General features: G+C 48.6%; 1 protein-coding gene across 1 annotated transcript in view; it reads left to right on the plus strand.

Moving 5' to 3' along the window:
* The first annotated feature begins 7,403 nt into the window (after positions 1-7,403).
* The window catches only part of KCNK12 (potassium two pore domain channel subfamily K member 12), a 47,128-nt gene continuing 41,835 nt past the window's right edge, over positions 7,404-12,696 (plus strand). Inside the window, exon 1 of the mRNA XM_069495096.1 lies at positions 7,404-7,794. Coding sequence (XP_069351197.1) covers positions 7,404-7,794 — 391 coding nt within the window. The remainder of the gene's footprint in view (positions 7,795-12,696) is intronic.

Here is a 12,696-nt window from a genome sequence, read left to right on the forward strand (position 1 = left end):
ACTAATCCTCAAATATCATGATGACATAGAAATGACACAGTACACTCTTCCCAAAGACAGATGTGGCCCAGGGAGGTTTTAACACTGCAGCCCCTAACTCTGCACCCAATATGTTCCTCATTGTCCTCCTTTTCCTCTGCAGACATAGCTTATGCCTCTCAGTATGGCAGTGCTTGTGTGGAAACTAAAAGTTTGCCATGAAATTGGTTCCATCAAACCCAAGTCCATGTACTTTAGATATCGGACCCTCACTCTGGAATGAATAAAAACTTACCTTTGGGTTTCACAGGGTCAGTTATTGCATACACTGCAGCTGTACTGAGAGGCTGAGAAGCTAGCCAGTGGAGTAAGGATTATGAGAGACTCTTCCCTCTTGCCCATCCTTCAGGCCCAGCCTACATTCTGCCTGCTATCCAAAGCTTCCTCAGGCTCCTGCAGCCCTCACTACAGGCTCCCTTCTCTGACCTCCCACGATCAGCACCATACAGTCAGCTCCTAACTGCATCTGCTGTGTCTTAGTCCTTACTGCTTCAGACACGTGCATCTTGTCTCCCCAACAAACTCTAAGCTCTCGCAGGGAGAGCAGGACTCATCACATACACAGAGTTCATAGTACACTGCTTTGTACCTGGTAGATTCTCAATAAATATCTGTGCATTGATTATTTGGAAATACACCCCAAGACCACTGAACAATTATAGTAATTTTTAACAAGTGGAGTCATAAGACACATACTCTCACAACCCAACTATCTGCTGTTATCTATAAGAGACTTACTTAAGATCTAAAGACACAAATAGATTGAAAATGAAAGAGTGGAAAAAGATACTCCATCCAAACAATTACCAAAAGAGAACTGGGGTGGCTATACTAATACCAAACAAAGTAGACTTTAAGTCAAAAATTGTTAGAAGAGACAAAAAAAAAAAAAAAAAAAAAAAACCCAAGACATTATATACAGATGCTCCTCAATTTATGATGGAGTTATGTTCTAATAAACCCATTGTAAGTAGAAAATATTATAAGTCAAAAAGTACACTTAATACACCTAACCTACCAAACATCATAGCTTAGCCTAGCCTACCTCAAACATGTTCAGAACACTTACAGTAGCCTACAGTGGGGCAAAATCATCTAACACAAAAGCTATTTTACTTTATTTATATATTTTTTTGGAGACAGAGTCTTGCTCTATTGCCCAGGCTAGAGTGCCATGGTCTTAGCTTAGCTCACAGCAACCTCAAACTCCTGGGCTTAAGCAATCCTTCTGCCTCAGTCTCCCAAGTAGCTGGGACTACAGGTATGCGCCACCATGCCCAGCTAATTGTTTGTATATATTTTTAGTTGTCCAGCTAATTTCTTTCTATTTTTAGTAGAGATGGGGTCTCGCTCTTGCTCAGGCTGGTCTCGGACTCCTGACCTCGAGCTATCCTCCCACCTTGGCCTCCTGGAGTGCTAGGATTACAAGGGTGAGCCACCATGCCTGGCCACACAAAGCCTATTTTATAAAGTGTGGAATATCTCCTGTACCCAAGAAGCTATAACAATTATAAACATATATGCACCAAACGACAGAGCCCCAAAGTATATGACACAAACATTGATAGAGTTGAAGGAGTTTTACAATAATATTGGAGACTTCAATATCTCACTTTCAATAATGGATAGAACTTCTAGACACAGATCAATAAGGCAATAGAGGCTTATTTCCCACAAGTTTTTTTCCAACCAAAAAAACCTCCCTCCTCCAAATACCAATTGGAAAACAAAGGAGCAACGTATTATAAACGTTATTACAAGTGCTATTGTAAAAGCTGCTATACCATTTGTGACATTGCTTGTCTGTCACCATTCAGATGCACTTTATCATGAGGTACCACCTTGGGCACCAAGGTTGCTTTCTTTTTAGGTCACAAGTCCAGGCTCAACCCTTGTCTTCAAATCCCACACAGTTCAGGGAGATTGACCTACAAAGCACCCAGCATCAGTTATGCCCTGTGCCACCAAAGCACTTAAACCCTTGTCTGAGCCTAAGCCTGAGCCTGAGCCTCAAGTCACACTCCTCCTTCCTCAGAATAATTTCATTTCAAGAGGCCTTTCTCCCATTTCCTGGGCTGTGGCCAGACACCCTCCCCCCTTTTCTCAACAAGACTCCTTGACCTTAAATTCAGGGAAGACAGATCAGATGTCTTTCCTTTCCATCTCAGAAGGCCCTGGGTGAAATTTGTTCCCTCCTTCCCAGCCTCCAGCTCTGTGAAACATGATGTGAGAAAGCATTTGCCAAATCACTTAAAACATAAAAGATTTTATGAAACCCTAATTCCAGGAGAATAACGAGAAGAAGGTTGTTGCATCTACACAACTAAAAGTCAACTCAAATGACCCTTTACAGGATAGAGATAATTTAGCTTCTCCAGATTAAAAAAAAAAAAAGTATCCTGTTACACAGCTAACTGCCAATGAGTAATGCAAACAGTGAGTATTAGAGGAGTTCTGAGAACAGGGAGATCAAAGAGGTTTGGAAGCAGCCGGGACATTTTGCATCTGCTTCTTGGTATGCAGACTTTTTCATCAAAATTTTACCATCACAGATTACTTTTTAAGAGAAAGTATTTTCTGGAGCAAATTTCTTTATTCAAATTTAATTTCCAAATTTTCTTTATGGCCAACAGCTAAACTGTTTCCAATTTTCCCATTTTTAAAAAGATGACTGTCTTTGATTTTCCTAAACCATTTTTTCAAAATTTTTATTTTTTTATCTTTTAGGAGACAGAGTCTCACTCTGTCACCCAGGCTAGAGTGCAGTGGTCTCCTCTCATTACTTCTCTGCAACTGCAAACTCCTGGCTCAAGTGATCCTCCTGCCTCAGCCTCCTGAGTAGCTGGGACTATAGGAGCATACCACCATGCCTGGCTTGTTTTTCTATTTTTTGTAGAAATGGGGTCTTGCTCTGACTCAGGCTGGTCTCAGACTCCTGGCCTCAAGCAATCCTCCTGCTTCGGCTCTTAAAGTGCTAGGATAACAGATGTGAACCACTGTATTATTTTATTTTAAAGAAATTGTTTTCCTTGGGATAAATTCTCTTCTATTTCCATTTTTAATGAATATTTATTCAATTCGTTGTATTATATTTGTTTTTTCATGGCTTTATTTAGATATAATTCACATACCATACAATTCATCCACTTAAAGTGTACAATTTAATGCTTTCAAGTATATTCAGTATATTTAGAACATTTTCTTCACCCCCAAAAGAAACTCCATATCCATTAGCAGTCACTCCCATTACCCTGGGACCCCCCAACCCTAAGCAACCACTCAGTTGCTCTATCTTTATGGATTTGCCTATTCTGGACATTCTATACAAATGAAATCATACAATATGTGGTCTTTTGTGACTGGCTTCTTTCACTTAGTATGTTATCAGATTCATGCATGTTGTAGCACATATTAACACTTCATTCCTTTTTGTTGCCAAATATTTCATTGTGTGCATATACTATATTTTATTTATCTATTCATCAGTTGATGGACATACGGGTCATTTCTACTTTTTGGCTATTATGAATAACGTTGCTATGAATATCCATGTACAAATTTTTGTGAATGTACATTTATATCTTGGGTATATACTAGGAGTGGATTTGCCAATTGGTTGCATTCGACCTTACCTAATTTTCCTGGCTAACACTTCTGCACTGTGTATTCTTTTATAAAAAAACAGAAAGACACACAGAGAGGGATAGAAAGAGAGAAAAACAGAGAGAGGTGGTACCTGTTCAGGTGTCTTCTCTGAAATTCTTGAGTACATGGCAGATTCAATAATCATGGGTTTGCAATGATGGCATCAAAGTGATTGGGTGACAATATCCTACAAAGGAAAAGTTTTCTGGAAAAAAAAAAATTCTAACCTGAGGTGGGCTGTTTTTTTTTTTTTTTTTTTTTTAAAGAGCTGGAGAGTAGGAAAAAAGAAGGTGGCACTCCATTAGGGGCCACCGCACAAGCAAAAGCCTGGTGACTGGGTTGAGTATGGAGTACTTGGGGAGAGAATAAAAGGTAGTAGAAGGTGAGGTTGGAATAATTTGATGGGAATCACATCATCAAGGGCTTTGAATGGCAACCTCAAGGGTTTAAAGACTAAATTCCTATAGCTTTGGAGGAGCCATTGGAGACTGTGGTTTAGAGACATAAGTCATGTGATCAGATCAGATGGGCATGATCACAGCAATGACTGGCAGGTGCAGGCAGGATGGACCTAAGCAGGGAAACATCTGACATAGCATGCTCTCATCCTTAGGAGGCTGCTGCAGCAATTCAGGGCTGAAGTAAAGGCTTTGGGCATAGCCAGCTGGAAGTCAGTAGCTTAAATATTGATTCAGTGGGCAAAAGCCGCATTCATCATGGGGCTGGTTCCCTAAAGGACCCGTGCCTATGTGCAGGGAACTCATCATTTCTCTATTACATAAATTGATTAGGTCATCAGAGTCAAAATGGATGCCAGAGATTTGCTGCTAATCAGGCTAGAATAACAAGTTGGAGGACAAGGCAGGCTCTCTGCCAACTGGGCAAGGAGCTGGTCCCAGAGGCACAGAACACTGCAGCAAAGCACCCTGTCCCTGCTCAAGAAGTCTGGGCAAAGACATCCTCTGAGAGTCCTGGCAATGCCCTTCAGCTGCATCTGGGGTCTCCAGGGCCAACTCCTGGAACGACAATTCTCAAGGCTTCTGTCAGAGCTGACCAGCCAAGTGGAACCAAGCCCCAGAGGTCCAAGGCTGGGCTGTCCTCACTGCCCACAGAAGCTTGTAAGGGTGGGGATACTGGGGAAACAGAGCCTAGGGCAGCATCTGTGGAGAGCCCAGGGGGAGCAAAGACTTGGAGAAAGAACAGTTGACTTCATTTTGACGATAATAATAATACTCTACAATGACAATAATTTGTATTTGTATAAGCCTCCCACTGTGCTCCAGAAAAGGAGGCGGCTCAGCTTTCTGGGTGGATGAGATATTCTTCCCCTCACACGAAGCCTCCCCTGCCCCATTCTAAGAAGAACCCTGTGAAACTAGCCATCTGCCATCCAGTGCTAGGAAGCCTAGTTCTGAATATGGTGGTGGTGGCATCTCTCCTCTTCTGTCCCCTCCCTACCACAGAGAGGAGTGCAGTTAGCTCCATCTATAAACTGGAGCAGCATTTTTGAGAAGCCCCAAGTCTCCAACACACCCTCGTTGGGGCAAATCAACGTCCTAAGTCAGATGCCTTTCAGCTTTCTGCAGCTCTCCTGCCCCCAGCCCATCCCTCAGGCTGTGTGGGGCCGGGGTCAGAGGAACCCGGTTTCAGAGTGGTCAAACACTCAATGAGTGGTGGAGGGAACATTTTGAGCACCCTGACCCAGTTGACTGATGCCTCTGCCACCCACACTTTGGGTTGAACTTAGCTCGGAGTGCTTCCTATTTCTGGAGGCCGGAGAGCCAGGATTGGGGCTGGATGGGGCCGGCTGTGGGGGGCGCTCTGCATTTTGCTACAGTTCACCTCCCTGGGGTATCTAAGCACAGTCACCATCGTTATCTTTATTTTCTGCCACTATATCATACCATCATCATCAGGGTCCTCCTCCCCACAGACTGTAGAAGTGAGGAGGACAGAGAAGGAGCTGTCTGCCCAAAAGAGATGGTTTTCTGGCTGTACCGAGAGTGTTCCTTGCCACAGAATTTTGTGGCCCCAGCAAAACCGGCTTGTGTCCAGCAGAGAAGCGCCCGTGGCAGCACAGAGCACCCGCCGTCTTTTTCTGCCGTAGTGGGGCGGAGGGGCCACCATTTCGCCGAGGCGCTCCAGAGCACACCCTTCCCCGAGCCCGGGGGGAGCGGCTAGTGAGCTTCCCCTACACCTCCTCTATTCCTCTACCCTCTACCGCAGCGAAGGTCTTACCCCGTCTCCCCCACCCCGGACTGGAGGGGTCGGTGAGCTGGGGTAGCGAGAGGAGACCCGGCAGCCCGCCGAGCTTGGGAGCTTTCTCCTCCGATGGCACCTCGGTCCCCCACCAGCTCTTGACTCCTCCCCTGTCTCTGTTCCGCAGAGTCCCCGCCCTGTCAGCACCCTGCTTCAGCGATTGCACCTGCCTCGGGGTGGGGAGGGGCACGCGGGAGGTAGAAAGGAAAACAGGGAGGGTTTGGGGAGCACGGTGCAGTGGGGTGAGCGGCCTCGCCGCGTGCCTCCAGCCCCCGCAGCCCCAACGCCACCCGCCCCGGGGCTGCGGCACCGATGCGCTGTCCGCGGTGCTGACGCCGGCTGCCCGCTCGGTCGGGAGGGGGAGCAAACGCCCCGGTTCCCGGGTCGCCGGGGCCGAGTGGCCGCCTCTCCCCACTTCCCAACCGGTATCATTTCCCCAAAGGAAGCCTCTTAGTCCTGGCGCTGCAGTTGGATCCAGGACAAAGGAATAAGCGAAGGGAACTTAAACTTCGGATAGAGCCCGACAACCCAATGTCGGGGATTCGCGTCCTGCGGCCCCCCAGCCCCTGAGACCGCAGAGCACCATCAAGTTGAGCAAAGTTTCACCGCGGCTTGAGATGCGGGAGGGATACCGGCGGCGAAGCTCAGAGAGGGGTAGGACGGGGTTCCCAGGCGGGGTAGTAGCCAGCGCCGCAGTCGGACAACCTGCTCCGGTGCCCCGCATCTGTGCCGCCAGAACCACCGGGAGGCGTCGCAGCAGCCCGACTCTCCACCCCCTCCCTCCCTTCCTTCCTCACCCCTCCCCAACACCCCGCCCCGGGCGCCGATGACTCCGCCTCTCGGTGCCGGGCGGCTCTTCGGCTGGAGCTGGGAAGGGAGCGCTTCCCCGGACTCGGCTCAGCTCTGAGGCTCCGAAGCCGACGCCGCCAGCTCAGCCCCGGGGGCGGGAGCAGGACTGTCCGCTCAGCCTGCACCTGGGAGCTGCCGAGCCCGGAACGCCTTATGGGACGCCCCCGGGGGCTCTCTCTGCGCCCTGCTGCCGCGTCCCTGTCCTAGGCGCCCGGGCTCCACGGCCCGCCCCGCCCGCAGCCCGCGGCCTGTCTGGAGAGGAGTATGAGGCCCGGGGCCCCGCGGACGCCGGCCACAGGGCGGCAGGGGCCTAGCTGCGGAGCCCCGCGCCCGAGGGCGGCGGGTAAGGAGTCGCGGGAGCCGGCGAGGCGTCGGGGCGCGCAGAGGAGCGCCCCAGCCCTGGCGCCCGCTGGGCCGCGGGACTCGTGTGTGGCCTGAGCGCCGGGGAGCAGGCGGAGGCGCCCCTCCGTCCGGGTTCTGGGGGAGGCGGCGAGGGGCTCCACGGCGGCCCCTGACCCCTGGCCACCATCCTCACGTTCCTGCTCCCGCGGGGGGGATGTCGCGGCCCGGGCCTCGAGCGCCGCCCCGGCCCCGGGGCTGAGCTCCGGACCATGTCCTCACGCAGCCCCCGGCCCCCGCCCCGCCGCTGCCGCCGCCGCCTGCCGCGCCCCTCCTGCTGCTGCTGCTGCTGTCGCCGCTCGCACCTCAACGAGGACACCGGCCGCTTCGTGCTGCTGGCAGCGCTCATCGGCCTCTACCTGGTGGCGGGTGCCACCGTCTTCTCGGCGCTCGAGAGCCCGGGCGAGGCGGAGGCGCGGGCGCGCTGGGGCGCCACGCTGCGCAACTTCAGCGCGGCGCACGGCGTGGCCGAGCCGGAGCTGCGCGCCTTCCTCCGGCACTACGAGGCCGCGCTGGCCGCCGGCGTCCGCGCCGACGCGCTGCGCCCGCGCTGGGACTTCCCTGGCGCCTTCTACTTCGTGGGCACGGTGGTGTCAACCATAGGTGAGCGGCGCGCCCTGCGCGCGTCTTTCCTCTCTGCGCCTTTCACCAGCCGCGTTTTCCACTGCTCGGCGGCTCGGTCCGCGTCCCTCGGTTCCTCCCCTTCCCTTCTAATGTCCCTTTGCGGACTTTTGTCTCGCCCTCTCCCCTCCACCCGTCCCTCTCCTGCTGCCTCTTCTCTCTTCCCCGGCCTTCGCCGCAGGAGGAAAGCCCAGCTCTGGCGCGCGCTCAGCAGTGACTCGCCTGGCAGTGTAGCCGAATGGGGAGAACCTCACCCAGGCGCCGTGCAGCCCGGGGCTGCCTGCGCTCCAGCACTTCTTGCAGACTCCATGACCTTGGCGCGCCTCTGTTTTCTCCTCTAAAAGAGGAGAAAATGTGAGGATATGTGTCAAGGGCCGCTGTTTTTTTTTTTTTTTTGGTTTTTTTTTTCCCTATTCCCCCGCCACCCTCCACCCCCGGCCTCAGTTTCTTCACCCAGATGATTTCGAAAGCCCTTTCTCCGTCCACTCTAAGCATGTTTATTTCCTCTTCTTTCACACCGTTTTCCTTTCTTTACCCTGCGTTTTCTCCTCAGCGGCCTCTAACCTTTTTACCCTGGGGAGGGCGACCACTTGCCCCAGAATCATTTTCCCTAGATCTCCTTCCCACCCGCTTCTCCTACAGTCTACACTGCCCCCCTCCAAAGTAGAGGCCCGGACTTATGCTCCCTCCCTTGGTAACCCCCCACTCCCCAGCCTCTTCTCCAATTTCGTGACCTCTTTCTTTGTTCCCTCGCCACTTCTTCCAATCAGTAGTAGTGCCAAGGGATAGCTGGGAACAGGGATAGTTTCCCTATACTTTCCATCATCCCTTTTCCCTATTTTTGTCGTAAACAGTTCATGGTTTTTCAATTTGACAAAAAAAATGCTGTGTAAATACTCCTTCAGGCCCCCCACTCCTCCCTCTTTGGCCAGATTGCTGCCCCTGAGCTCCTGTGGAGAAATTCTGGAGCACCACTGCTGTCCACGCCACCACTTCCCTTCTCCCTCTTCTCTCACTCGCTTTCCCATGCCCCCCTTTCCCTGGGCCCTGGGTGCCATGTGAAACACAGCTCTCCTCCCCCACCTCAGTTACTCACCTGCGTAGAGTGCAGAAGAAATACAAGCTTCTCACTTTGGCAAGACTGTGTATGTCCCCCACTCCTGCTTGGAGTCCCAGCGTGGGAGAAGGCACTTGGCTGGTCACACCTCTAGTCATCCCAAGGCACTGTCCCTGGTGGTGCAGTTTTGGAGGAGGGGGCTGGATTTGCTGGGCTGTGAAGTGAGGGATGTCATAGACACGCCTTCCGTGGGTGGGTTCTGGGGTGGTTGGTATGCCAGCTCAGAGACAGGGCAGGGACTGTAACTGACCAGTGTAAGCCACCGCAGATGGCTGTTGGAGGCAGGGAGAAAGGCTGCATTCATGTGCAGAATATGAGCAGCTAGAGATGTCTCTCTGAGCGTATATGTATAGTCTATGAAAGGGCTTCCTTGCCTTCTATGATTTTTCATGTGTCATGCTTGATATGATTATTTTAAATAGAAAAGGCAAATATGGCCCAAGTCCAAGGCACACACAAATTGGATAAAAATACCCTTTAAAAGCTATATCATGTTGTTATGGTGATAGAAGATATAAAATGACCCCCTTGAAAAATCCCCTTTTAAGAGCTGCATCAAGTTGCTATAGCAACTAGAGTTTTTTTTAAGTGCTTTAAAAGTACTAAGGATGCTTAGTCCTAGAGGATGACATCATGCGTTCGTAGCTTGTAATTGATTTGCGCTCTTCCTCTTGTAAACATGCCCTTTTGCTGTCTTCCACCTAGAGGCACCTGTGTACATATTGGGTGGTCACAACATTTTTTTCCCAGTGGCATGCTCTGGCTTCCTGATGGAACCCACAGGCTAAAGGGGAAGCTGTTTGCAGTATCCTCTTTCCCTTCAGGCCATGAGTCCATCCAAATAGGGCCTCATTCCAGTGACCTGTGGTTTTTATGCCTCTCTGATGAGCTCCATCAATCTTTTATTCACTGCCCCTTTGGATGCAGAGATTCTGAGGCCAGGCATGGCTTCTAAAGCTTCTCTCTCTCAGCTCTGCGCACAAAATTAAGTCAGCATGTTGGGAAATTGTTCTATTCCCCAACCTTTAATCTACTGGCAGGATTGGCTCTTTAGTCAAGCAGAAAGAAACTACGTTCTCTTTCTTCATTTGTGTTTTCAGATATAGGCAAGCAGTGTGGGAAGGCTACACTGAAGCATGTGGCCATGTTACAAATGACCCGGCATGTTGCTTCCAAAATCTGCAGGGAAACATTCGAACCAGCCTGTGGACAGCTCAGGGTTGAACTAGCCCTGTGCAGGGGTGCCAAGATAGCCACACAAGTAGCAGGGGCTCTACTGGTTAGCCACCTGCTGGGGCATTCTGGGGCAGTGGTTCAGATTGGTCACTTCTGTCAGTCAGATAAGTTCTGCTGAATCCACAAGTAGCATGATTGGCATTTCAGCCTTCTCTTTGCAAAATACACTGGGGTGAGATTTAAGGAAAGACCTACATAGGTTCATTTCTCTTCTGCTTACATAGTTTCTTTCCCTTAAACTCCCTGAGTCTTCAGAGACAATTATTATTACTGATGCTTTTATGGATTCAACAGCTCAGGGAGCCAGAGCTCAGACCCAAATGGGCAGTCAGGATTCTTTATCTGCCACCTCATCCAGTGAAGAGGAAAATTAGCATATACTCATTTTTATTTGATGAGTGAATATCACAGTGTGTTTGGTTCATACAGTAGTGTGAAATTTTCAGGGGACCAAAATGATTTGGTTCAGCTATTTATACTGCCTAATCAAACAGGACATTTGTGTGTATGTGTGTGTGTTGTATAGACCCAGCTAAATGATTCATCTAGACTTTAGTATAGAAAAATCCTTCCTTTATTCATTCCATAAATATGATGTGTTGTGTATATCAGGCCCAGTGCTATAGTTTGAAGGTTAAAGCTTATTCTACATGGCAAAGGTTAAAGCATATTCTAACATGAGCAGCTGGATTGTAGCATTTACGAGCAGCATGTCATGGCCATCCTCACTAAGGGTTATTAAAAGAAGGGGACCTTTGGTATAATCTCATATGGCACAGTGTTAAGGGACATGTCCAAGGTCACACAGTTAATGAGGGGTTCAGCTAGGTCCAGAAACCAAGTATGCAGAGTGTGTTCCCCCAATTTCATGCATATAATTGGTGGGAACATTCTTGTTCGAGACTGAAGAGTTTGATAAAGGTTGTGTGTGTGCGTGTCTGTCTGAATGAGCGTGTGTGTGTTCTGACACCAGGGCAGGGACTGCTCTGATGGTCAGGCTATCAAATCATTAAGCCCAGGGAAAACTTGAAGAATCAGACACATTTTGTAGGTCATCCAGGTTAGAAGCATCTGGCAGGTCTTAGCTGGGCAGGCAAGAGCCAGGATAAAGAAGGTCAGAGATAGGGGCACTAGCAAGGAGACATTCTGGTAAACCCTGGTCCAAGGACAGAAGCCACTTACTTTCTGCCTTTTTTTGCACCGTGTGTGTGTTTGTGTGTGTGTGTGTGTGCATGCTCACTTTGCATTCATGCGTGCTCTTAAGAGTGCCTACAGAGGAGGAGAAGAAGGGGCAGAAATAGGCCTTCAATGAGTGGAATACATAAAGAAAGTTCAGGTATGGCTGTGTGTACTCAAGGGTAGATGGAACACCACAATGAGATGGAATATTGTCCTGACATTTGGTTTGAACAGGGCCCCATGTCTAGAGCTGGACAGTTTGCAGTTGTATAGACACACATGTGTCCACACAACACAGACCCGGTGGGAAAATTTCACCTGTGATTATTCAGCAGGTCTCTATAAAAAGTCAATTTGAATAGCTCAAGCAAAATAAAAATCTACTTTGTGGTCTAAATTATTTATACTGATTACTTACACTGAACTGAAATCCTGGGTAATTATTATTTCTCCCGTTTATGCTATGTGACGTAGTCCCTAGGGGTTGAAATCAAGTTTGTTTTAATGTGAATGCATCCATTTATTCATGCCTCCATTTAACAAACATCCAAGACAAGCATAACTCATCATAGGGGTATGAGTGGCCTTTGGCACATCAGTATCTGTGTCTCCTGTGATTACATGAACTCCTAAAGATAAAGATGGTGGCTTGTGGTCTTTTAGTACTAAATATACTCCTGGAGGCAGTTCTCCAGCTCAGAGATATTCAAAACCATCCAAAGCGTATTAACCTATCATTTCACATCCTAAAGGATGTTTTATTGGTTTACTTTGAAAAGATTAAAAGGAAACTCTCCACTGGGGTTTTAATTATGCATCTGCTGTCAGATTTACACATAGGAAAGAACATATTTAAAAGTCTTTCTCAAATGGCAGCTTGATATAAACAGAAATATTTTTGCTTCCTTTTATTAGGTTTTCTGGCAGTGTTTTTTAGCTATAAAACTAAAATCATGCCGCTGTAGACGGGATGGTGTAGGTATAAGAGCTGTCACTTTTGGCACTGCATAATTTAGCTTGCTACTTTCAGAATTAGGCACACTTAATTATTCAGCCATGAGATTAGTAACAAGTCCTAACTTTTTCCCCCTTTTTCAACATAGATTTTTAAAAAAAATGTTTTTGCTACAAAGGAAACTAAGACATTATGAGCTCAGAATGTCACTACCACATTTACATTGGGCTTTCTTCTAACATGTATGTAATCCAGCTGGAGGTGGTTTTGATATGAGATACATTATCCAGAAGGAAAGGGGTGCCTTTCCTCACTTTTTTCTCTCACCAACTATTTTTTATTGAAAGATGATGCTATGGCAGCTTCCAAGGACATTTAGAGAAAAAATATCTCATTA

This window comes from Eulemur rufifrons, chromosome 19 (genome assembly GCF_041146395.1).
Source record: "Eulemur rufifrons isolate Redbay chromosome 19, OSU_ERuf_1, whole genome shotgun sequence".
NCBI lineage: Eukaryota > Metazoa > Chordata > Mammalia > Primates > Lemuridae > Eulemur > Eulemur rufifrons.